Below are 26927 nucleotides of genomic sequence, written 5' to 3'. Positions count from 1 at the left end.
TCTGTCAGTACAGTGGCAACTTATTTTTAAAATTAGGTTTATGGAGCAACAGATTTTCCTTCATTACTTAAACCAATGAATGTCAGTTCCACAGCCATGTTGACATCATTTAGGAGCTGGCAGAAGGCCTTAGGACTCAATTTCGTTAGGCTTGAGAGAGGGAAAGCTTGAAGCTGCTGTCATATATTTGCGAAGGGATAACACTCTGTCTCTCTCTCTCCCCCTCTTTGCTGCTGCTATATTTAACAGCCTTTCCAGCCATAAAAGGTTGGGAGTGTTGCTTTCACATTCCACTGACTACAGTCATTATTTTTGTTCTGGACCTGAGGGTCCCTCAACCCTGGTCCTGTCAGCCACTCTGCTGGATTGAACTTTTGCTGGATTTCTCTCTTCTTCTCATTCATCCTTGTACAAGACTGAAATTCTATCATTCTTAATTGGACTACTGGTAAGTATGCAATGTCCAGAGACATTATTTGTCAAACAAATGTATTCTGTATGTTATAAATGTGGACCAGCATTATCTCTCTATTTTCTTCTATTATGGATTCAACAACAGATTGGAGAAATCTTAAGAGTGAAGCTTCAAGAAAAAACAAAGTAATGCAAAATATTTAGCAGCTCACCTATTGTAACATACCGCTAAAGTACTTTTCAAATGAAACATGAGTTAATGGTGCCACTAGAAAGTTTAGTTGTGTAACAGTTCTCTTCTAAAATGCTTTCTGCTTGTGTGTGATAGTTACTTCAGAATGTCTTCAGATGAAAACAGTTCAAGTGATTCAATATTCCCATAATATTAAAATATTACAGCCCTTGTTAGAGGGGAATACCAACACAATTCACAACCTATGTGCAATGTATTCATTATAATGTTCAAATTATATTGTATTATGTTATATATATTATATAATGTTTGAATTATATTCATTATAATGTTCAAACCCTTGTGCAAACAGCTGTGTGGCACAAGTATGTGTGGCCACTTTCTACACATGCTTTAATGAACATACATAGGCCAGTGAGAAGTCTGCCATCATGATGCTTCTCCTGTTAATGTACATTTATTTAGCCCTACATTAACATATAAAAAGTTAATCATAGTAGTTAAATTATTGACAAATTAGGTATTTTTTACTGCACATGCCTCTGTAAATGTGTGCACACAGAATTACCACGCACACTGAATCTAGCATTTCCAAAGTCTAAGATAAAACTAATGGCCATTCAGAAAATGAATAATAATTTTCAAACTGAAGATTGAAGAAGCCTTGTCATTTAATCCCTGAGCCGCTAACAGCAGGTGCTCAGGGAAATGCAGCAGAAGAGGCTTAAGGCTGTGTGTGTGTACTGATGGTGGGCGTCAACAAGTGGATCTTGAACAAAGTCATAATTATGTTGGTAGATCTTCAGCGTTGGAAACCTTGGGTTGAACCATGGGCCCTTGATAAAGGTAAAGGTAAAGGCACCCCTGCCCGTACGGGCCAGTCTTGACAGACTCTGGGGTTGTGCGCCCATCTCACTTAAGAGGCCAGGGGCCAGCGCTGTCCGGAGACACTTCCGGGTCACGTGGCCAGCGTGACATCGCTGCTCTGGCAAGCCAGAGCCGCACACGGAAACGCCGTTTACCTTCCCGCTGGTAAGCGGTCCCTATTTATCTACTTGCACCCGGAGGTGCTTTCGAACTGCTAGGTTGGCAGGCGCTGGGGCCGAGCAGCGGGAGCGCACCCCGCCGCAGGGATTCGAACCGCCGACCTTTCGATCGGCAAGTCCTAGGCGCTGAGGCTTTAACCCACAGCGCCACCTGCGTCCCTGGGCCCTTGATACAGCCTGTTAATTATACTAAGATAAGACAGACTGCAGTTATGCAAACAATGCATATATAAATAGTGAAGGAAACAGACACACATACAGTGCAGAGCATGAAATAATAAGCACTGTATGAGTTATGTTATATATACTGGAATTATAATTTGGATTCACACATTTAATTGTGAATGCTAAGGTTCAGAATAACTGGTTTGCAAATGGATGTATTTGGAGTATTGACTCTGCGGTTTTGCACCTTGGGTCTCTCCAAATGTAACTGTGTGAGATGGTCACAAGAAGATGATTTTGGAATGCAGAATCTGGAATGTAATGTTGAAATCACAATACGAAAATGTGATTTGAAAGTCAGATTTTTTAAAAAACAGAAAAGAAATAGAAAAGAAAAATACACAAAATTTATTTTAATTCTAGAAGAGTTAGACAAAAGATACCTGTACCAAAGTGCTACAAGAGTAGCCAGATGCTTTTAAAGAGCATTTTGTGTTTTTCCTAGTAATTGCCACATGGGATGAAACTAATATTTTACTTTTTTCTACAAGTGTCTCAAATTTTCATACAAAGTTATAAAACTCAAAATCTACAACGTTCTTCTTAACGTCAGATGAATGATGTTCTTCTTATATAAATGGAATGTTAAAATGGATTTTGTGTGCACTTTTTGACTTATGTCCTTGTGAAAGTTTCTTATTCATACATTTAAATACTCATACATGCTGTAACTACTATTTATCATATTTTGCTTGCAGGTAGATGAGCCCAGTGAAGCATAACCATGACACAGGGTGGTATTCAACTAAGTTTAAATTACAATAGTTACATTGAACCAAATGGACCTAAGTTGATTAATTTCAAGGGTCTACTCTGAGTAAGGCATAGTTGAATACCACCCACAATCTTCCCTTCAGTATTTATCTGAATCTTTGTTGGGATGCGGGTGGCGCTGTGGGTAAAACCTCAGCGCCTAGGACTTGCTGATCGCATGGTCGGTGGTTTGAATCCCCGCGGCAGGGTGCGCTCCCGTCGTTTGGTCCCAGCGCCTGCCAACCTAGCAGTTGGAAAGCACCCCTGGGTGCAAGTAGATAAATAGGGACCGCTTACCAGCGGGAAGGTAAACGGCGTTCCGTGTGCTGTGCTGGCTCGCCAGATGCAGCTTGTCACGCTGGCTACATGACCCGGAAGTGTCTGCAGACAGCGCTGGCTCCCGGCCTATAGAGTGAGATGAGCGCACAACCCTAGAGTCTGGCAAGACTGGCCCGTACGGGCAGGGGTGCCTTAACTTTACCTTATCTTTGTTGGATTAATTATGATCACTGAAAAATTATTGAACATGTCATACATACATACATACATAGGTAACAGTGTTTCCATGTGCTCTGGCTTCTGTCACAGTGTTTTGTTATGCCAGAAGCGGTTTAGTCATGCTGGCCACATGACCTGGAAAGCTGTCTGTGGACAAACCCTGACTCCTTCGGCCTGAAGCAAGATGAGAGCCGCACCCCATAGACACCTTTGACTGGACCTAACCATCCGGGGGTCTGTTACTTCTACCTTTGCATACATACATGATTTTATTTGTATGCTGACCTTCCATAGTTAAAACCATGTTCAAGGCAGCTTATGACATTAAAAAAATCCACCATAATGGCATAGTCATACATGCTAGTATTTAACTTGTGGTTGTTGTTTTTACAGAACACCAAAAGTGTGGGCTGAGCTAAGAGAAATCCAGGATGTCTTTACCATTCTACCAGAGGCATCATCAACATTTTGATCGTGCATATCGCCACAAGGAGCTGGAGTCCACACTAAGTCAGTACCAAAGGGAGGAGAAGCGCAAATCTGCCATCTACACTCATGGATCTACCGCCTATAGTAAGGAAGCTGCATTGGCCTACCACCAGCAGTCTGCAGCATCTAGCCATGAATTGGCAGAATCCTATGCCCATGAATCAGCAGCTCACAGTAAAAGATCTTCAGCCCTCAGTCTAGGATCTGAATTGATAAGTAAGAAAGCGGAAGCCTACCATCATGGATCTGAGTTGGTCAATAAGAAAGCTGAAGCCTACCGCCTTGGATATGAAACCTACAGTCGAGGGTAGGGTAAAACACAAAATTTTGCTCAGTTGCAAGGAAATGTTTACTCCTTTTTCATTCAGTTCAGTGACAAACACTCCATTGGCTTCAATTGGAGCAGGAGCAGGTTCTGTGATGTATCATCATATGTACAGTCATACCACATGTTAAGTCCACTTCATGTTACGTTCTTTCAGGTTACGTCCTGCGGCGACCCGGAAGTACCGGAAAGGGTTACTTCCGGGTTTCGCCACTTGCGCATGCGCAGACACTCCGCTGCCGGTTGCACTCTTTTCATGTTGCGAACAGGCCTCCAGAACAGATCCTGTTTGCAACCAGAGGTACCACTGTATTTCTTTGCTGGAATAATTTGCTATTCTTAGACGTAATTTTTTATACTTTACAGTCTTTCCACAAAGGTATGGTATTTGTCTCTTCAATGGGTCTTCTGAGGGCCAGCCTAGATATTACATAGGCAAAGTCATGCAGCAGTTTGCTGCAGGGATTTTGAAGAAGGCTTGGAAGCTTGGAAAGAGCTGCTTAACCCTTTCCCCTTCAGCCATCACCCTTCCTCCCAGCTTCTTTTCAATGCAGGATGAAAATGTATGTATTTCCACCCCCATGGGTGAAATGGGGCCTTAGTTTTGATTGGAATAATGGCTGGAGGGAAATGGTTTCATTAGCTCCTCCTCTCACAGTTCCTCAGATCAGGCTGCCCTCACATGAGGGAGTTACTTTTATTTATTTTATTTCATAAAATTTATACACTGGTTGATTGTAAAAAACACAAAAAAGAAAACTTCAAAGTGGTTTACAAATGTATATGTGATTTGCTGTTTCCATGTGTGCATTTGTACACCTTCATCCACACATGAACATTTTCAGTTTTATGCCTCTGAAATCTATCTCATTGTTTCTCTGTCCACATTGATAGGTGGTGCTTGGTAGTACGTATTCATGCTGTGTGGTGTTGTCTCCTCCCCTCAGTTAGCACTTCCCTTTCTGGAAACCTGAGGTCCATTGTCGGAATGCGCACATGTATTTGTTTATCTGCACACATGCACTTTTAAAGCATTTTTTAAACCCACAAGTTTTTCAATATACCAGATTGCCAAGCTGAATTCTTTCCTTTTGGCTGATGGAAACAAAATGGAAGTAGGGTGTGTGATGATAGGTAGAACCCAGCATGTGAACACACATGTAAAATAACCTGTCCACACAATGCACCCACAGTTGGGTAACATGCAATTATATATGGTGTTTTCTTCCCCTAGCAGATTATCTGCAGATCAGGACAATCCAAATTTAATTTCTTTTGGGGGTGGGAATGCAGGCTGCCACTTGGATGAGAGTACAGTATTGTGTGGATGCCAAAAAATATAGACACAGAAGCAACTTCAAATCTACATTAAACTTCAGTGTGAATGAGCCCTCAAACACACAGTCTTCCATTAACTTTTCATAAGAAATAGAAAACACTGGAAGAATGTTACATACATCTGCCTGCCCATAAGAGGGTTAAGAGCATGGTTTTCTCTATAATATAGTAGGAAAATTGAAACAGATGTGATGAATCTAGATGTTTGCTAGTTGTCTTAAATAAACATGCATGTAAAATAAATATACACCAGCCTTAATTGATAGCAGAATAGCCAACGATAGTAATTTAAGTATCTGAGGATGGGCAAGGACCAATCATGATGCCATCGACGCTTCCTGTATTCTGTATTCTGATCACTGCAAGAAGTTGGCACTGAAACTGGAAATCCAATACCGTTGTGAAATCCCATTAAAATGTCCTCTTTCTCAGCAGGTTTTAAAAAATTATCTTGCCAGAAGTAATTATCTAATTGTTTGTGATTGGGATTTAGGCTGGTATGTGCTTACTTGGACTGAAGTGCTCAGTATGTGACCTTTATAACTGAATTGCTGGTGTTGATGAAAGTATGATTCCATTCATTATTTAACTGTTGTTTCAGCTTTGGCAACGAGTTTTAAGTACAGTAGTGAACAATCAAGATTGAACTCGATTCCTGCAAAAATAATTGCTCTTAAGTGATTGTATTTATAGGATTATTTACTGCAAAAATGTCTTCTTCAAGTCAAGATTCTTACATTTTATTTTTGCTCTTTCCTACCATTCTATAGTATAGGTTGCCAAGCCTTTTTGGACCAGTGGGCACATTTTGAATTTTGAGGGAGCGCTGGAGGCTCCAGTCACAAAACAACTGCTATGGGGGATGGGTGGCCTAACACAAAATGCCAGCCTTAGGAAGTATGGCATAACAGAATTAAAGAGATAGCCCACCCTGAAAACCTTGTGCTTACCATGGGAAGTCTGATATGTCCTGCTCTTCCGGATTGTGATGATCAAACAATATTGATTTTGCACATGCACACAGTGGTTTTGGCTCTTATGGTGATTTACTCATCAAAGTCTATAGCCACACACCAAAGCATTTTGTGTCTAGGCCAAAGGGAATTCCAGCAGCCCAGAAGTATAAATAAAGATGTTCCCTTTTACATGCCATGAACTATGTCATTAGTCATCAGTTTAGGTATGGAGAAGAATATTTGGTCATTTGATTCCTAAGTAGAAGATCCTTAAAGCTTAGAGCCAGCTGCTGAAAAATAGAGTCTTAGTAATCACAGCATCCTTTTCTGAGTGTTCACAGGCTGATAGTTTAATTATCAGTTCTAGGGCCTTTCCTGGTACAGTGGTACCTTGGGTTAAGAACTTAATTCGTTCTGGAGGTCCATTCTTAACCTGAAACTGTTCTTAACCTGAGGTACCACTTTAGCTAACGGGGTCTCCCGTTGCCACCGAGCCACCGCAGCACTATTTCTTGAAGCAAAGTTCTTAACCCGAGGTACTATTTCTGGGTTAGTGGAGTCTATAACCTGAAGCATCTGTAACCTGAAGCGTCTGTAACCCAAGGTACCACTGTATCGCTGTCAAGCTTTCTTATGTTTTGCTCAGTGCCTACAAGCCATCAAGTGGTTTAGGAGATAATCTGAACTGTGTGTTTAATTTGTTTATAGTAAAAAAATTTTTTTTTCTTTATATATTAGTCCAAAGCAGCTATATACCTTGCGTTTCAATGTTTGATTCATGCTTATTCAGCAAGCTTCTCTAATGTGCTAAATATCTTGCACAGATCTTTATGTGCCCTAAACCTGTTCATGGCTTATGGCCAACATTTGGAAGGCTCTCAACCTGACCCTACAGTCGAGGACACCTTAATGTCAGATAATCTTACCCAATCCAGTGCATGGAATAAAGCTAGGCTACTTCATTCATTTGTCATGTGGCAGACAAAGCAAAGTTGTGGAAGAAGGGACAGGAGAAAAACCTCATTCATTCAATAAAATTATCAGTCTTTTGAAGGGTTCTTATTCATCTTTTCTACTAAATCAGATCTGTCTAAATATGTTTGTCACTTAGGAGATAGAATATGAAATAGCTGAGTCTCCAACCTTAGACTAGTAGGGCAATCTCTAGGGGGATCCTGTTACTCTTCTTGATCTGGCAACACAGCACATGCTTCGCCTTTCTGAAAGGAATTTTTGCATTTATTATTATTTAGAAGGAAAGCCTGTTTCACAGAGTAGCATTCTATGTTAGATCTGAAGAAGCAGGAATCAAATTCTGCTTGTCAAAGGAATTGCGTCTTCCAGGCTTTTTCATTGCTTACCATAAGCAGTCTGTCTGCAGCAAATGTCTTAAAAATCCTGAAACTGTACATCAATTTGTAATATGAACATACCCAGGGTTCCCCCCTTCTTTATGTAGGCAAGACCTAAGCAGTTTTTCAAAAGTTGCTAATTGGCTTTAGCATTCTAATTCTAAAATCTCTCAATGCCTTAGCATAAATTTAACCATAGGTCATCATAATCTGTAGTAACATAAGAGCATCCAAATCAATAACATCTAGGGGACCATAGTACAATTTGTCTTCTCAGCCCTGATGAGACATGAAAACAGTTCACGTTGTCAGGTGACATTCTAAACCAATGGCTCTGAATGTCACTCTCAGATGTTCCTACCTATGGTAATTAAATTTATGAAGCAGTATAGGGCTGCTTCAGGCATTTTGTATATGACTCAAAATCCTTTGTGAATTATTCTAGCAATCATCAAATAAATATAAGAACAGAATGATCATAGGTGTTGTTTGGCCGCAATAGCCATGACTGTTGGGTACTTCTCATTTAGAAATATAGTGCTGCCACTCAGTAACTTATGCGCAGGACTCAAGCATTATGTGCATACTCAGCAGTGACTAGGATCACTGGTGTGAATAGCCAAGTAATGTATGAATTGGGCAGGACCAGAGTTGAAAATCAAGTTTCTTTCCCAATGAATACATATCATCCTGTTGTAAATCGATCTTACATACAGATGTTAGAGTAAGCTGTTATTTTTGATGCTATATAGAAACAACACCATTGCTCTTGCAAACAAGTTATAGGCCTTTGGCCTTCCTCCTTATGCCCTGAAATGCTTCCTAAAACCATTTATTTATTTAAGATCATTTATATCCTGCCATTCTGCTAAAAGATATATGATGGGATTGAGAGTAGCTTAAACCGATACAGATTTACTCAGAAGTAAGTCCCATTGAGCTCAGTGCAGGGGCGGAGGAAGGGATGTGTGGTGGGGGTGGACCACCCTGGGTGTCTTCGCTGGGGGGGGGGGTTGACATTTGGTGCGCTGCCTTCACGCGACTCCCAAGCCTACCCTGAGCCGTCGGGGAAAGGGGAGGAGCTACACCGCTTTGCTGGCGGCATTCCCCCCTTCCCACTTTGTTTTGACAGCTGGGGGAGGCTTGGGAGTTGTGGGTACGCAGCACACTGAATGTCCACCATAGGCAGCTCACTCTGCCGCCGGCTGCAGGGCGCGCATGCGGCTCCGTGCACCCAAACAGCTATCCCGCACCTGGGAGGGCACCCTCCGCCTACTTGGCTGTGCGCTCCACCCCCCTCAGGAGTGCGCTTGCCCTCGGCAGCGTGGGCATATGCTCCACCACTGGCTCAGTTGTGTACAGTCCCAGATAAATGCTTATAGGATTACCACCTGAGGTATCGGCAGACTAACTATAAAAGTTTCTAAAATCAGTTTTCTCATAGTCCCTTGGGTCCAGGCTCACTAGAGGTCCATAGACAGAGAAGCTTCTAGATTCTCCAGAGTAGATTCTAAAATATTGCCCTTCAGTGAAGGATGTTGCAACCAGAGCTTCTTACCTGGTATGTGGAACTGAATCTCCCCAGAGTAGGACCTATCACACTTTCTTTGCTCTCTGGTTTCAGGGACAACAGCCTCATGACCTTTCAGTAACTGTTAGCCAAATTTTGTGTGTGTGTGTGTGTGTGTGGCCAAACATCATCTGCATTTTACTGTCAGGTGGACCATACCCTCCAACATTTCTATGATGAATATAGGGAGGTCCCATTCCTTAATGATAATTTTACTGTTTATACCCCACACTTCTTACCGGGTTGCCCCAGTTACTATGGGCTGCTTCTGACATATATAAAAACATTTTAAAAAACCCTTCCCTATACAGGATGGCCTTCAGACGGCTCGGGGGTCAGATAACTCCATACCCTCCAACATTTCTCCAATGAAAATAGGGACATCCTAAGGAAAAGTGGGACATTCCAGGATCAAATCAGAAACTGGGATGGATTCTCTAAATCAGGGACGTCCCTGGGATATAGGGACACTTGGGGGGTCTGGGGGACTCCCCAGATTCAGGAGCTGGCACAAAAAGCTCCATTGCATTGGATTTCCCCTTTCACTAATATCCACAATCCAGCAAAAAATAGTTACAGCATGGCTTTATATTTAATCAGTGCTCACATTTCTGTACTTCTTCTGAAGAAATGCTACTCAGAATATTTATGATATAAACAGTGTAATCCTTTGCGTATCTACTCAGAACTAAGCCCCATTTTCAGGAGTGCTTACTCCCAAATGTGTGCATTGGATTTCAGTCTAGGTATGTAATAAGCATATGCAGAAGTAGCTAGGACTAAATCCAACTGAACAAGTGGTACTTATTTGTAACTAGACATGCATAAACCTAGGCTGCTTGTTTCTGTTCTCTTTTCTGTTTCCCTCTGGAAAATCTAAGTACAGTGCTACCTCGGGATGCGAATGGGATGCGTTCTGGAGCCCCGTTCGCATCCTGAAGCGAACACAACCGGCGTCAGTGCAGGCTGCGTTTTGCCGCTTCTGCGCATGTGCATGATGTCATTTTGACCACCTGCGCATGAGCGCGCAGCAAAACCCGGAAGTAACGCGCTCCGGTCGCCGTGGAGTACAACCTGAAAATACTTAACTTGAAGCACATTTATCCAGAGGTATGACTGTAATAAGATGAAGAAGGTGTTCGAATTGAATTTAGACCCATAAAGATCATTCTAGTGATGGCATAACAGTATGAGCAAGTTATATTTTTTAAAAAAGTGATATGAAACAAGTTTTCAAAGTACAGAAATTTGAGCTTTGACCCTTGGTATTCTTTAAGATATATATTTTTTTAAAAAATGCTGCTTTTGTTATGAGAAGCACAGTGAGGATAGATGAGAAGCAAATTGTAAGTAAGTAAATAAGTAGTTGCACGTCAAGCCCAGTTCATATCGTGATTTGCTTGCACAAAGATTACTTGGTGGTTAGACTGTGTCCAACCTTTATTAACCATTTATTATACTTTTATGGGACAGTTATATGACAATAAGTAAGCATTCATTCTGCAATTATCTGGATTTACTTGTGGGGTGTTTACCCATCTTCCTGCAAATAATTTGTTTATTGCACACTTTTCCATGCATTTCCCATCACATTAAAAAGTCCATACTTTTTAAAAAGCAGCATTGTTGCAGTAATGTGACAGAGTGCTTTAATGCACTTTAATTGCAGAAACCTAAAGTTCCAGTAAGCGTTTGAATCCCTTTTGCAAAATAGTAACAGTGGAAGCTCCTTAGCTGTTGCTAATAACAAGGAGTAATCTAGATTTGAGTTTTTTCCTGTTGATGGTATTAAAGACAGTGCTCAGATAGACAAAATAAAAACAAAAAACTCATTATTGTATATAATTTTGGCAATACTGAATTGACCATTATATCTTTGTGTTTTTCCATCTATTTTTCTATGTAGTTTTTTTGCCTGCTTCCCCAATGTTCACCTTGTATACTTGTAGATAAGCAGATGTCCTGATATATTTAATGTATCTTTTATGTTTAGATATGGTTTTCTAAGGCATATGCTTGTAAATCTAATTGTATATGCAGTGTCTTTATAAATCTGATAATATTACTTTTCTTTCAGAAAAATGTTGGACGATTATTCTTTCAAGTTAAGTCCCAAAGCAAAGCGGGCTAAGCAGAGTATATTGTCAGAAGAAGAGAAGGAAAACACAGCTATTGAGTATGTAGTACCTGTATTCAGAGGAAGGTATGTCTCTTTTTCATTGATTTGTGGACAGGAGCAGGGATAAAGAGCATGGTTTGTCTGTGTATCTTTGTAATGGATTTGCTGCTCACATCTGGAAGAAAAGTAGTTGATATATGTAGATTTATATAAGGGCCATATTGGTTATCCCTGATATATGTGATGTGGTAGGTTTGTGTTGTAGTGAAAATGAGCGTGACTCTGAACATTTCTACATAGAAGCCAAATCAAAACCAGAACATTTTCATTGCTTTCCCCCTGTGATATGATACAGTTGTTGACAACTGCTATCCATCTGTCTCGAGAGACAATGGAATATGCCTCTGGGGGTGAAGTCAAACTGCTATGTTTGCAGCACTGAACTGCCTTCCTTGGGGCACAAGCCTGGTGAGTGTCTATAGAGGTCCTGGGCTGCCCATACAACAGGACCGCTCTCTCGGCCTCACTGATGTGGTCCAAATGAGTCTTAGGGACTCAGCTTTGGATTTTTGTAGGGTGTATTCCTTAGCCCTTTCTTCTCCCAAAAAAATCCCCTAGATGGGCTACCTTCCCAGGTTGATGTGCCCCATCGGCCCCTCCCTTCTACAGCAGAAACTACCTTCTTGACTATTGAACTCACTATTTGTGTTGTCTGCTCAATCTGCTGGAGTTTGTCTTCACGTGTGGGGGAAGTCCCTAATTTGCCAAGGGTTTCATCAGCTACCCTCACCTGGTTTACCCAGCCAGTCAAAGCCATTCCTGGAGTGTGGCTGCTGTCGCATGATGAAAGCTTCTAGGAGACACAAGTAAGAGCTGAGTACAAGGTGGGGACCAAAGGTAGACAAACTACCCCAGAAGAAGCACAATGTTCCCCCACCTGAAAGGACATTGGTAAGAAGACCTGCTGGAAATATAGTCAGTAGACACGTGGATGGGACCGAATGTATATCTTGTAAGAGTGGTTGGACAAATCATGTCTATGACACTAGCATAGCTTGTGCATGTTTAACGTTTTTCCAGGGTGTAGTATTTCATCTTGATGTTCTTCCTCACATCACTTTTGATTGGTGCCTTCTATGCATGACTAATTGGGGGCATCATAGGTGCCTTTAAGGTTGCTGCTAGGGGAGCATAGGATTTCAACTACATTGCACTGGCATTAGCACAGCTGAAACATTGCTTTAAGAGTGCACTCCTTTTCTCTCTTATTATTAAGTCCACAGGCAGACACATTTAAGATTGAAGAGTACAATGCACTTTGCAGTGTGAGAGAGAGTTTTGGTGCTTATGCAGAAGAAATATATTGTGATAACAGCTGGCGCAGGCATACCCTTAAATACAGATGTGGAGTAGCCAGTTGTCTTTAGACTCTACTAGTCCTGTAGGCATGCTTGGGATTTGTATATGGGGGTTAATGATGGAATAGGAATTCCTTCACCATTATCACCACTACTCTGCTCTCATTAATATTTCTTAAAGTGTTGAAAAGCTCACTTGATCCATTGTTATATGGTTGCACAAATTTGACATACCATCTATGCTTTTGTGTCAGAATGGGACATGCTGTTTCACACCATTTCTGTCTATTTATTCTCTGAAGGATAAGAGTCCAGACTCATTTTCCATGTGCAAATTATAAATCATATCTGCATTCTCTTACAAGGACAGCTTGCACCTTTCCATTGACAGATGATTTGCCAGAGAGAGGCAGTGTGTTTTTTAAAAAAATGATTACATCAGAAAGCTATCTAGAGATATAACACATTAGCTGCCCAGTATTCTGTTTGGAAGCCAACAGAGTTGGGCTTGGGGCCTGCAATATATGCATTCATAAGCAAATAACTTTTTAAAAAGTTAATTTGTAGCTCATTTCATAACTTAGTTACACAACTTGATTTATCTCTGATTTACTGGTCTGAGCCAGCAATCTCTTCCTATGTTCCTAACCCCGTTGTATAAGATGATATATCTGCACACATTAATATAATCATAAAAAGCCTTTACACAAGTCTACACTGTACTTTAATAGTTCTTTAAAAGCATGCTGTATCCAAAAGCAGAAATTGACCCCAATTCATGGGTTGGATGGATTTGATGTTTTTAGTGGTGATCAAGTTATACATTGTAAAGAACCATGTACCATGCTAAAGAGTTTCATTTGAATGAGATTGCAGTCAAGCATAAGTATGCACGAGTACTAGTTAATGCATGAAGGAGTTACGATAATAGGGCTGGGTTCCTAGACTGAGCTAGGTCATACCCCTTCTTATCTGATGTTCCATCTCTCTTCTTGACCTGCTACTTGACCTGCTGGAGGGTGAGTTAGGCTCACATTTTGAATCCAGGCACTCAGCCAATTCTTTATTTACCCCACACATGTGGGATTCATATTTTCCTCCCACATCATGAAATCCACCCACCCATTCCTTTAACAATAGTTTGAAGCAAACCATTGTTGATTTTTGTTGGAAGGGGGGACAATGCTGTGGTCCTTAATGTAAAATTCTATTTAGAGATAGGTTTGAATGGAAGGGACAAGAGAACACTGCAATCACTTATAGATTAATATTCCGGAAACAGGAATTAATTTGCACCAGAGCTACTAGAGTTCACCCTGACACACATTTCCAAGGCTAGGAATTAACTGTAGTACAGAGGGAGCCAATGTAGTGCCCTCTAGATGTTGTTGCACTACAGCTTTCAAGAGTATGAACCACCATGGCCAAAAGTCAGGGGTGACCGAGGCTGCTGTCCAACAACATCTGGAGGATGCCACCTGGGCTATCCCTTTTGCTACAATATGTAGATAAGGGAAGATTAACCTGACCCTTAACATGTAGACCAGAGCTTTCCAAACTTTTCATGTTGGTAACATACGTTTATACATTAATCATTTCGCAACACAGTAATTCAGTTGTACTAACAAACCAGAGATTAAACTAACCCCTTTTCTGCCCCAGGATGAGCTTGATGAGAATTATCAAAACACACCTACACACTGCAGCCAACACACTAATGTGTCATGACACACAGTTTGGAAAGCTCTGGTGTATATTTCATAGATAAGTGAAGGAGTCTTGGCATCCCCCTTTCTAGACGTTAAGCACCAATGACAGGCAAGCTATAATATAATTAAGTGTGAGATGTATTTTGTTTTGTTTTTAACTTGGTTGCTTTATTACATGTTTTAAATATAATTGGACTACTTTTAGCTGTAATTGGAAAAGCTGTGTCTAAAAAAAATAAAATACTGTGTCAGATTTTCAGAGCCATAATGAACTGAAAGCATGTACAGTACATTGAGCATTTTGATTTACCCACTTGTCTTTTCATTTTTACCTTTCTTCACTTCAGATGGTGGTTATCATAACAGAAATCCAAGGAGACCTTGTAAGGTCCATTGCCTTTAAAATGGAATAGGCTGAACTAAATAAAATATTTTGTCTTCTATTCAATGTAAAAAATATATATTGCAGACAGACCCATATCAGCGGGATTACAGACACAGAAGAAGAAAGAATAAAGGAAAGTGCTGCATATATTGCAAGAAGGAACCTTATGTCAGCTGGGGAAGGAATTACTGTAGCCAAAAAGGAAACTTCATCTTCTATGGAAGAAGAAACACATCAGAAGAAGTCAAGAAAAATAGCAATACAAGAGACAGCTGAAGAAATGGTTCTAAAGAAAACGGTACTACAGCTATGGAATAATGCTTTTGTTGTTGTTGTAAAAGAACTGTAGGAAACATAACTAAAGCCATAAAGGTAAAGGTAAAGCGACCCCTGACCATTAGGTCCAGTCGTACCCGACTCTGGGGTTGCGGTGCTCATCTCGCTTTATTGGCCGAGGGAGCCGCCGTACAGCTTCCGGGTCATGTGGCCAGCATGACTAAGCCGCTTCTGGTGAACCAGAGCAGCGCACGGAAATGCCGTTTACCTTCCTGCCGGAGCGGTACCTATTTATCTACTTGCACTTTGATGTGCTTTCGAACTGCTAGGTTGGCAGGAGCTGGGACCGAGCAACGGGAACTCACCCCGTCGCGGGGATTCAAACCGCCGACCTTCTGATCAGCAAGTCCTAGGCTTTGTGGTTTAACCCACAGCGCCACCCGCGTCCCATTTGTGACCTTTGATTTCAGAGGGAAATATTCAAACTGCTGAATTCATTTCTTGATTGGTTACCAAAATCAATGGGACCCTATCTCTAAGCACATTCCCTAAAATAGAACCTTACACAAGCTCCTTTGTTGTTCACATCCAGCCCTTTTTTCTACCTTTCTCTCCCAGGCATACCAAAATCTTTCCTTACCACTCTGAGATCCATCTTCATCTGCCCACCTCCCAGCTATGCACCTATTCATATAGCTTCACTCTGTCCACCATATGCTTTTCCCAGATAGCCCAGTTTCAAGGACCCCCTAACAAGAGTTGTGCCGTTCCTTACATTCACATTGGACTGCCTTGATATTTGAGCCTCGGGGAAATTGCTAGGATTCTCAGTTAAACCTATAATCCCCAATGAGAAAATAAGTAAAAAATATTTACCCCATCTAATATGCTACAGTTCATACAAGTAGCCCAGGGCAGGTGACAAAGTTCAATTTCTTGACAACTTCCATAAACTTTACTTCTGAGTAAGTGCACTCAGCTAATTATCAGAAAATCTCAACAACACCCATGTTTTTATTTTAAAAGTTGGTCCTTTTGTAAAATTATAGCATCATGCAACAAGCATAGTTATTTCCTCTCTACTTGTTCTAGAGTAGCTTTGTAGAGTTGTCTGCAGCATACCAGATTGGGAAAGGTTGTTGTAAACAAAAATAATGTTTCCCTGTTATAAAACTATAGTGTGTCCAGGTGATAAAGTTTAAGATGATTCTTTGCCTTGCAGTTAAGTGATAAGATAGAATTCCACAGAAAGTTAAATGAAGACAAACTATTACATGCTCCTGAATTTGTTATCAAACCTCGTTCCCACACTATCTGGGAAAAACAGAATGTCAAATTACACTGCACTGTGACTGGCTGGCCAGAGCCTCGTGTTACATGGTAAGCTTCTTTCTTTATCAGCACTGCATGTTGTTGATTATATATGTGTGTTTAAAATGGATAATATGAAAATAAAACTCAAGCATTTTTTGCATTGAGAGAGATAAAACTGATCAGAAGGCTTGAAATGTTCTCCAGTCTGTAAGCCATCATTTTGGACAATGCCACACTGCTTTGTGCGTGCATAAAGCCATTCACACTGGTGAATTTGTATATTTAATTTTTGAATTTGAATCTTAGCTCATCCGTCATTAATTGGATAATATGTACTTCGTTATGATTGCTGACACACCCTGAGCAGAGATGATAATAGTTCCTTTGATGTGAAACTGGAGTGTGTGTGGATTGGGCAACGGAACTTCACACACAGGAGCCCTTGTACACACTGTAATCTTCCAAGTATCAGGAGCTGCAGTGCGCATATGAAGTCCATACTCTTGTATAAACAATGCAGTTAGTCATTCAATCTGTATTCCATCTTTCAATACTGAAAACAAATCCAAGCCTGACTTACAATATACAAACTGGGAGGTTTTGGTAAATCATGGTTGATCACTGGGTTCCTTTCCTTAGCGCTGGTAAAATCAAATCCAGTCCCCCCCCCCTCCATTGTTGCACAATCTGCAGAATGGAAGACATAGTTTTCTCAGTGAGGCTGTATGTTTCCCCAGCAATTTGACATGAACCCCAAAAACTTTTGACCTGAACCCCAAAAAAGGGGGTAGATCACTGCCAGTTTTTAATTCCATAAGTAGGTAGGTTGCAGTCTCCTGGGAGTTGGCCACCCCTGGTATATATCAATATGTATGGTTTAGAAATCCATGTAATAATGTACTTTATTGGGATTCCATTAGGTGTTTAGGCGGCAGTTCCATCCAAACTTACTTGCAAGTAAGCCCAACTGAATGCAATGAAACTTGCTTTGGAGTAAATGTGCATAGAATCGCACTGTGTGCATTTAGCTCCCAATGGAAAGAATGAGGGAGGGTCTGAACAGGTGTTTTGCTTTGGGATACCAAATGCAGTGAACCTGATCTGACAGCTCTTGTTCATCATTGATTAAACAAATGTCATGCATGTACTTGAAGTGAACTGCATTAATACAAGCATAGAGAAATTACAAGAGCTGTGGGCGAACAGGCTGTAGCGGCCTCTTCTGAGGAATTCCTTATATTGCATTGGGATGCGTTTCATTTAATCATGCTGCTTTATGGGTTTCAATGAAAAAAGATATGGAAACTCCAGGATATTTGAGACTCTCGGCAGTTAGTGCAAACTATTAGTACACAGTAAGAGTAGGAGTGTTGCAACCCCAGATTAGCAAATGATTTACCTCTCCTGGAATTTTCCTCATCAGAGATTAAATGGTCCATCTTAAATGTGCAGCTTTTTATTTATATCAGGACATAAATATATTTATTGTCTGAGCCAAGCACACTGCTTGGTTTTCGTCACATCTCTACAGGTTGCCTGAACAAGGACATGGAATAACTGCAGCATCTCATACAGAGCAGCTGAAAAAGTGGGAAAGGTTGTTCCGGTTTTGCTGCAGTGAAATTGCTCCTTGCTTTCCCCTAGAATCATAGAATTGTAGAGATGGAAGGGACCCTGAGGGTCATCTAGTCCAACTCCCTGCATTCAGGAGGCACAAGTTTCCTCTGTTTTAAGATGTTCTATACACATGTACTAAGTCTAAGTGCAGTATAAATGCCAAACAACAAATAATTTGTGAAGGTATCACTCCCGACTTCGTCTTAAAGTTCAGCACCATTTATATTTAACATGTGCACCTGTGTGCACTAGTCTAAATTGTCCATCACAGAAGGTGCTGACAGGCAGCCTTTTCTGTGAAGATTGATAGAAGAGACAGATTTAGTTGTAACTTTGTTTTGGAAGAGCTAAATATAACACCGCTGGCCGTTCAACAAGGTGTCACTTTATTGTTTGTTGAAATGGACTGGGTCTCCTGGTTTTTGTTTTTGAATCAAGTGGGGGAAATGACAGTATTAAAAATAGCTTAGGTGATGAAATATGCAGATGGTTCATTCACTTATGCCGCAAATCAAATGAAATAGCTTGGATCAATACGTGTGTGTGTGTACACACACACACACACACACACACATATATATATATATATATGAAAACTGATATTTCATATTTAACCATCATATTTCTTTATATATGTATTTATGGCCCACCTTTCCATCAAATTATCTACCAGCCAGCCTACATCCAAATAAAAATAAACTGTGCTAAAACCAACGTAATTACAGCACAGAGCAAATAACAACAAACCATTAAAGCTAAATGGGTAAGGGGAATCCAGGAACATTACCTATCTGCTTCCTTAGAAGTGCTATAAACAAAGAAAGCTTGCTGCCTAAGGACAATAGGTACATGTACTTTGAATAAGAAATAACCTTGTCTCTGTATTGTGTAATCACCCACTAGACCTAAAATGTTGGCGAAACACAGAGAAGAACCTTTTTATCTGAGTGAATGGGCAAAATTATATGGAAGAATGTTGTTTTAAGTTATGCTGGACAGATGCTATTTAGAGCTTCAAAGCTCAGTAGCAAAACTTTGGGTCCAGAAATCTACTGGAAACCAGCAAAATTGACAAAAAATCATCACAATGTTTTTATGTGGAAGGTTCAGGTTAAAACCCTTGCTGCCATATCCTGGACCATCCACGGTGGCCAAATAGAATTCAAAGGCAGGTCCACAAAGAGTAGCAGTCAAACTTTACCAGAAGCAGTTCATGTGTGACAGTGGCCACATCCTCAGTTTATTCAGTTTTATGTGTTGAGTAATGGCTGTGTTGTAACACACTGAAATCAGGAGATATTAAAATGGATGTATCCATGATTAATGTCAAGATAATATAATCAAGCAAAGTTTTGCTGTACTCATTTTTCCTGCTCTGGCTAGAACCCAAATCATGTGTACAGTATAATGGATGCTGTGTGTAAAGTTCCCCTGCCCAATTCCTATGTGTACAAGAATTCTCAGTTAGATTCTACAAATACTGCCAATCAGGTGCCAGAATGCAAAGCAGGTCATTAAATTTAGTGCCTCCCACTCTGCCAGCTGATGGGTGATACTCTGATAATCTAACTCGGTTCTGTATTGGGATACATGCTATTTTGCAAATCTATACATTGTTTTATTCATAGTTTTAGTTTTTTTATTCATTTTAATACTGTTTTTTTCTTAGGTACAAAAACCATGTTCCCATCAATGTCCACATTAATCCTGGCAAATATGCAATCGAAAGTCGGTATGGGATGCACTCTCTGGAAATAAACAAGTAAGGGAATAGCAGTACAGTTTATTATTGTTCCTGCTGATTCAGAACTGGGTACTAATTGCCAGCATATATGTAATGTGTGTGTGTTGCTTATGAAGGTGCTGTTATAAAGCTACCAGTATCAAAAAAGATGTATATGCTGAAACAGAAACTATTGTGGGGGGTTTTCAGCTGGACTGAGTCTCTTATTAACAAATCTAGACTAGATTTGATGGCCTTCACACTACTTGATTGATCCATTTTTTTCTACTACTGTATAATCAAAATTAATTCTCTGATCTAGTGTTGTTACCCCTATTATATTTGAGCATGTAATTTCTTGTAGTTCAAATAGAACCACTAATTGCTGGACAATTTGCCCTCTAGTATCTGGCTGTGGAAAGGGAACTGCAGGGTTATTTCTTCTGTGAGCTTGGATTGCTGTTTTGGCTGCAATTTATCCTGTTTTAAGTAATCTACCGGTAATCATCCCTTCATGGGGGCTTTTAGATTTTGATTAAAAGAGTTTCTGAGCTTTCAAAATCAGTCTTTCTCACACTAAGGTCATCCTTCTTTTACGACTCCATATTGATTTAAAGCAAGATCCTGTGATTTCTTAGCCTTTAATTGGGGAAGTTACAAAAGAGAAATTCCTTCACAGAGCGTGATTAATGAGCAACAGATCCTGTTGGTGTTGAGGCCTTCACAAATTCTGATTTCCCATGACTGCAGGGGTCACAAGGAAACCTGCCGGTCCCGTTCAAGCTACATATTCTGGGATGCTGTTGCCTCAAGAACAAAACGTGTATATGTTTATGGGATGTAATCCCAGAAAATGTGGGAGGAAGATCTGGAGTCAATGCTATCTTGACCTACTGGGACAATAACAAAACTATCAAAATCTTCTTGATCTGAGTCGATGGAAAGACGTGGTGTGACTATCATATATGACATGATTCTTTTTTTTTTTATCCTGAAAAGGGATGGTGTTGTAATGACAAATTAGTAAAGCTTTCTTCTTTGAAGTTAATAGCTGGAACAGTTTATGTTTTGAATTTATGGCATACAGCCTTGGATCCTGCTTGTGTGTGATTACTAGGTCTGACCAAATTCAATTACTCCCAGTAAGTATGCATAGAGTTGCAACCTGAGTTTGTGAAATTGATCATAGATACAGTAAAAGTTAAATCATGATACACATGCACCACCCTTTTCTCCCCTGAGATTAACAAACAAGTTGATTTGTCAACATTTGAATGGAAAATAGTAAATTTATCTAAATAGGGTTTGTTATTTATCTTCCAATTGATATTTTTCTTTAGGGTATGACGTGATTGTTTTTGTGTGGTAGATGGAACATAGCTACAGATAGCAATTTTCAATTGGAAATATATGCTAGCTAATTCTTCTGAGTAATTAATTGTCACACTTTTGCATATTTCCAATGAAATCCAGTTTCAAATATGGGAAACAGCCTTTTCTGTCAGTGTTAAAACTACTGCTAAAATAAGTAGTGTAAGCTACCTTTTAAAATTATATTATGTGAAATGCTGTTTTTCCTCTATTTTCTTGAGATATTGTTATCTTGCCTCCCTCCTCTTCTTCCAAATAGAAATGTAGTTTTATTTATATAGGAAAAGTCTACAGTCAACTAAGTAATCTTAAAATTAAAGGGTTATTGATGCATTTCATAATATTTACAGTGATGAAGAAAGACTATGTGATCCATGAAACTTTAAGTTTACCAATACAAGGAAAACTCATATTGATTCAAAAGGTAAATAATAAACAGTAACTTGGTTCACATGTAGTGCTAATCCATAAGTTCGCACTGCAAGACTGAGTCTAGGAAGAGCCTCAGCCTTGCATGCTTCCTTTTCTTTCCACAACTTTATGTAGTCCAAATAATTAGTTCCTGGTTTTTAGAGAACCATAGCTCGTCATTGCATATGAACTGGAAAACTATGTTTTATGCTTGCCTGGCAAATCAGAATTGCAAACCAGGGGTGATTGAAAGCCAAGGAGTTCATCCAGACTTCTGTTTGTCCCACTACTTCCCCCCAGAAATGCCAACCTTTCCTGCTGAATCAGAGCAAACGTCAATTGCATCTTCCATGGATTGACATTTGCTCCGATTCAGTGCTAGCACGTGGGTTTCCCTGGAAAATGGCAGGGCAAACAGAAAACTGCTTGGACCCTTGCTTTTTAGGCCAAGTGGAAGTGTGGATGAGCCCAGGGTTTGCAATTCTGGTTTGCAATTTGGTTTCATGGTACAGGCTCAACGTAATGGCAAATTATGGTTTGTCGAAAAAAGAATATAAACACAAGAAGTAATTTAAAACAACTTGGTGAAGAAGTGCAGAAGCCTAAGGCTCTTTCCAGGCTTATTCTAATAGTGCAAAATTATGATTTGGTGTTACATTTGAACCAACCAACAAGTACCTTCAATGAGACTGGGAGAGTGAAACACAGAATAGCATGACAATTTTTTGGGGGTTTCTTCAGCATAGTGTTATTCATACAGTTATCCCACTTGTCCCATATTGTCTGCTGCAGATTTCTGTGTGAATATTATTTATATTTCATAAAACGTGTACACCGCTTGACAGTAAATAATATCAAAGTGGTTTACAAAAGATGAAGCAATAAAAAATTTAAAAATCACAACCATACTTTAAAATGTACGAAAGTTAAAATAATAAAACAGGTTAACATTACCTAAACTTTTGAAGCATCTGGGTAGGCTTAGCTCCTCCTCATTAGATAGATCCACACCATTCATTTGTAGCATATTCAATGCTACAACATGATTTCCCCCAAAGATTTCTGGGAACTGTAGCTTCACCCTCAAAGAACTACAATACCCAGCACCCTTAACAAACTATAGTTTCCAGGATCGTGTGCTTTGAATGTATATTAAATGTATGGTGTGGATTTGCCCTTATTTGGTCATCTGCATGTTATGATCCTAAAACTGTTCACCTAGATGCAGACTACTTCAGGTTTTGAACATGCTATGTAGTTTTTACAGAAGGCGGCATGGTTTAGGCATAAAAATACTGGCACACCATCATTCTTCATTTTTGAGATGCTGTTTCATATTGTGTGCTAAACCTAAATTAGGAGGGAGAGATTTCCAAACCAACAGACTGATATGTGGCATAACATTTTGCAAGCCGGACAAACACTGACAAGTTACCTGATCATTCCATTCAAGTTATCAGGGAATGTGTTGACATCCTTGTAAGATAAAAGTTGGTGAAGGCTAGGAAGAAGAGACAAAGAAATATTGGAATGCTAGTCCATAGAGAGGACTGCAACCTATGTGCAGGTTGCACATTTATTTCTTGGAATATTGTATACAGTTTTGGTCACCTCATCTCAAAAAGGACATTGTAGAGTTGAAAAGGGTTCAGAAAAAGGCAACAAAAGTGGTGAAGGATATGGAGTGATTCCCCTATGAGGAAATGTTGCAGCATTTGGGACGTTTTTAGTTTAGAGGAAATGTGAGCAAGAGGTGACATGATAGGTATTCATAAAATTATCCATAGATAGAGAAAGGGTTTTCTCCCTTTCTCCTAGCACTAACATCCATGCACACCTGATGAAGGCAAGAAGATTAAAAACAGATAAAAGAATCTATACCTTAATTTGATGATGGGAACTTGGACTTGTATCCAACAAGGACTTCCACTTGTGCAACAGAACTTTTTTCTTCTTTCCCCCTGTACCCTCCCCAAATCTGCTGTGGAGGTTTGAGGGGAAATCCAAAACAGATTTGGGGAGCACACATGGTGAGGAAACAGAGGCTTTCTGTTGTGGAACTACCTATGTGAATTTGACAGCTTTATTGGATACAGCCCTAACGATTAGACTTGCCTCACACAACTGAATGAGTTTTTTTTTTTATGAGCCAGATTTTATTAGTAAGAATAAATGAATGTAAGCTACTCCTATTTTATTTCATTTGGTTGACGTAAAGTGTGATTTGGATTTCTAATGACTTATTTCTTCCTGTTTTCAATAAATTGTGTGGTAAAGTAGTTGACTTCTGAGTCATCCCCCTTTTCTTCACAGAACTGAGGAGGTGAAAGCAGCTGGGTTACATTATCCCACAATGCCTGCCAAATAATCCTTAAAAAAAATTAAAGTTTGTGGCAGTTATGAGCAAAGGGAATCCTTGTGCCAGTGCTGTCCTCCCAACTGAAGGGTCAGTGTTGTGCCTGATCATATGCCCAAATAATGATTTCTTGCACAAATTGTTGGACACACCTTAAGATCGAATTGCTACAGTTTGGAGCTAAAGGAATTGTCCAGAATATTTTAACCATCTATTCTTAGTGTAAGCAATCTGGAATTTGGACATGGAATCTAACATAATGTCTCTCTCTTGCACATCCTTCTCTATTTCTTTCTCCTTCTCTAGAGTAAACCTGTACTGGCATATCAAAATGTTAGTACAGCACAATGTTGGTACATCCTGAATCTGTACCAGATTCTGATTGACCCATGGTAATTCATGAATTCCTGCGTTCCCAAGGAGAAATGATCTCCCTTGTTGGTATTGTTTTACAGCCTGAACCACATTTAAAGGTTATGAGCTTTGCTGGATAAATGTTTCAGCATTTAACATTCAAATTCCCCTTCTTTTGAAGAAGATTAAAATATCCAACGATTTCTGTAGCATAATTATTAGCAATTATTTGAAATTGCTGGTTCTTTCTTATCTTATCTCTTAGGATGGTGGATCCTAATCCTACTCTGAATGTGGCATTAGAAAGTAATAATTAGCCTGACTAACTAGAACTTAGTACTTTAAGGACTTTAGCAGTGAGGCTAAATATGCCTTTCAGACCAAGATTCTCCTTCTGCCAGACATGGCTTTATTTACATGGTGAGGGTCACTTTAGTACTTTTATCATTGAAGCCGCAGAGCTTCTCCCAATACATATTTTATCCCTGGCAAGTTTATTCTGTCACCTTGGTCCTGTGCACATGACCTAATGTTGAAATTATCCACATAACTTTTTTTAAACTCTGAAGAGTCTACATCCCAGAAAAAGTTATGGCTCTGCTGTAAGAGTTCATCAAGTACGTGCCCATTTATTGTGCTTGTTTTAAAGCTAAGCTTGTGGATACGAAAAGAAATTCACCAGTACAGCCCCTTCACCATTATTATTTGAGCATCTCTGCAAGCTCTCACTTGGCTCCGAAGTACCACCTGCAGCATCCCACCTGTGCCCAGGAGCCTTGCTTCCCTCTTTTGCTCTGCAGGCTCCCACACCTTCAAAATAACAAGAAACTACTCATGAGTGTCAGGAGCCCCTTTCAAAACGTTGTGCAATTTGACACAGGGGCCGCATCTGGGTGATGCAAATTGGTTGATAACACCCTCCTTCCATTCACATGTGGAAGTATTTTCCCTGCACACATAGATGACAACTTGGGATCCAAGCTGCTGCTGTGATTTTTACCTTTGCTCTTTTCCATGCCCTCCTCTTGGGAGAAAAACACTAGTCTGACTTAAAGATCCACTCTCATCTCCAAACTTCACTTCACATTGTGTCTGCTGTAAGGAATAGTAGCAGCGCACCTTCCATGAATTTCTTACTTTCTCATCTAATGTCCCTGGAGAATCTGATAAGATGCAGGCCTCCCCCCAGATAAAGCTCATGAGATTTCAGTTCCTAATACAATTAAAACATTGTTCAGGATTAAGAGTGGGGTTTGAGTGACTAGGGCATAAGACCCCATGGAAATGTTTTTTCTGGTGCGATGCAGCGCACACTGTCCTATTTCTTCATTGGCAAAAGACAACTCTGCCCCATAAACTGGACTAAATTGTTCCATGAAGAAAAAACAGGTCCACAAGAAACTGCTTTAGTGGAGAAATTTGTTCCTGAGAGCAAGTATTAAGAACCCGAGGTAAGGCTGAAATAACTAAAATACAAAACCCTTTAACAGCTGCTTTTCTCATTTCTCTTTCTGTTGAAACCCTTCAATAACGTTCCAGCACTCTCCCCTTTTACCAGCTCTCTTAACTACCATACTTTGCTGTATTCCTGTTACATTCCTGCTACCCTCCCACAATTCTGAAACATTTTGGCTGATGCCTGACCCTCTACTAAATAGAAATTTTATATATATGGGATGCACAAAAGTTGAATTCAGTCAATAAAGTGAAATTCTCTTCTAGTGGTAGGGATAGAATTGATACTTGCAAAGCCAGCATGGGTGAATGAGAAGAGTGCTTGCTTGCATGCATCTAGGGGTAAGAATGTGGTTGAAATGTTAGAAGGGGGGGAAATGGGAGATATAAAGTGAATGTGAACATATTGTTTGCTGGTGAGCATTAAGCAGGTAACTACCGGTAGAAAAGGCACATATGCTAATTCAGGATTAGTAACATTTCTATCCAGTTAAAGCCTACTCATTATTTATCATTCAGAATTGAATTAGACAATTACTTTGAAGTCATGAGAACTAGTAGTAACCTTTTTCTGCTACATTAACAGATTCTAGTTCAAGGATCATTCCTTTTAGATAGAGGACACCTTTCTCAACACTGAGCAACATTTTGACTAGCAATGCTGGAGGATATTGCTTATTTTAAAAAACCAATAAATATAAAAATGTAACTCTTCTGTTGACAGCGACATTATTGCTAATCCTTCCATTCTTTTCAGATGTGATTTTGAAGACACTGCACAGTATCGTGCTTCTGCCATGAATGTAAAAGGAGAGCTTTCAGCCTATGCTTCCTTGGTGGTGAAGAGTAGGTTTGCCAAAAATGAATTATTTGGATTTGCATTGCATCTTTTTTCAATTCTCTCTAGTAGCTAGAATTTTTGCGCTTCTCTTTTCTAGGATACAAGGGAGAGTTTGATGAGAGTTGTTTCCATGCAGGAACTGTCACCCTACCCTTGAGCTGTAAGTTGTTAACTAATCATTGCTATGTACTGTAAGAAATAGAGGCTTTTTAAGTATTTGAATTCTTTTGTGGCTTTACCACATGTCTGAGAGTTGATGGCATTCTTCAGCTTGTCAAGGACACCCAGCTCTTCCAAGACAGGCAGTGTCTTGCTGCTGTCAATTGTTGTGTTATTGATAGTATGTTGCCCATTGCTTCATCTGATTGCTGCAGTCTGTGACGATCTCTCCAGACAAGGTTTTAAGCAGCACAGTTTTCCTGACTGTTGGTCCAAAGGCTGTCTTCGTGCCTTTGTACATGTTGTGAGTTTTGAGTTGA

General features: G+C 39.9%; 1 protein-coding gene across 2 annotated transcripts in view; it reads left to right on the top strand.

The window, feature by feature from the left end:
• Window positions 1-283: 283 nt before the first annotated feature.
• MYOM1 (myomesin 1) overlaps window positions 284-26927 on the top strand; it is a 66170-nt gene continuing 39526 nt past the window's right edge. Inside the window, exons 1-8 of one of the 2 annotated variants that reach the window (XM_081917989.1) lie at window positions 284-448; window positions 3523-3925; window positions 11237-11362; window positions 14815-15028; window positions 16229-16386; window positions 19607-19699; window positions 26365-26453; window positions 26546-26608. In XM_081917989.1, coding sequence (XP_081774115.1) covers window positions 3561-3925; window positions 11237-11362; window positions 14815-15028; window positions 16229-16386; window positions 19607-19699; window positions 26365-26453; window positions 26546-26608 — 1108 coding nt within the window. In that variant the 5' untranslated portion in view covers window positions 284-448; window positions 3523-3560. The remainder of the gene's footprint in view (window positions 449-3522; window positions 3926-11236; window positions 11363-14814; window positions 15029-16228; window positions 16387-19606; window positions 19700-26364; window positions 26454-26545; window positions 26609-26927) is intronic. The other variant, XM_081917990.1, reaches the window with a different exon arrangement.

This window comes from Podarcis melisellensis (genome assembly GCF_964234715.1).
Source record: "Podarcis melisellensis genome assembly, chromosome: 7".
Taxonomy (NCBI): domain Eukaryota; kingdom Metazoa; phylum Chordata; class Lepidosauria; order Squamata; family Lacertidae; genus Podarcis; species Podarcis melisellensis.
This window is presented reverse-complemented; position numbering and strand designations above follow the sequence as displayed.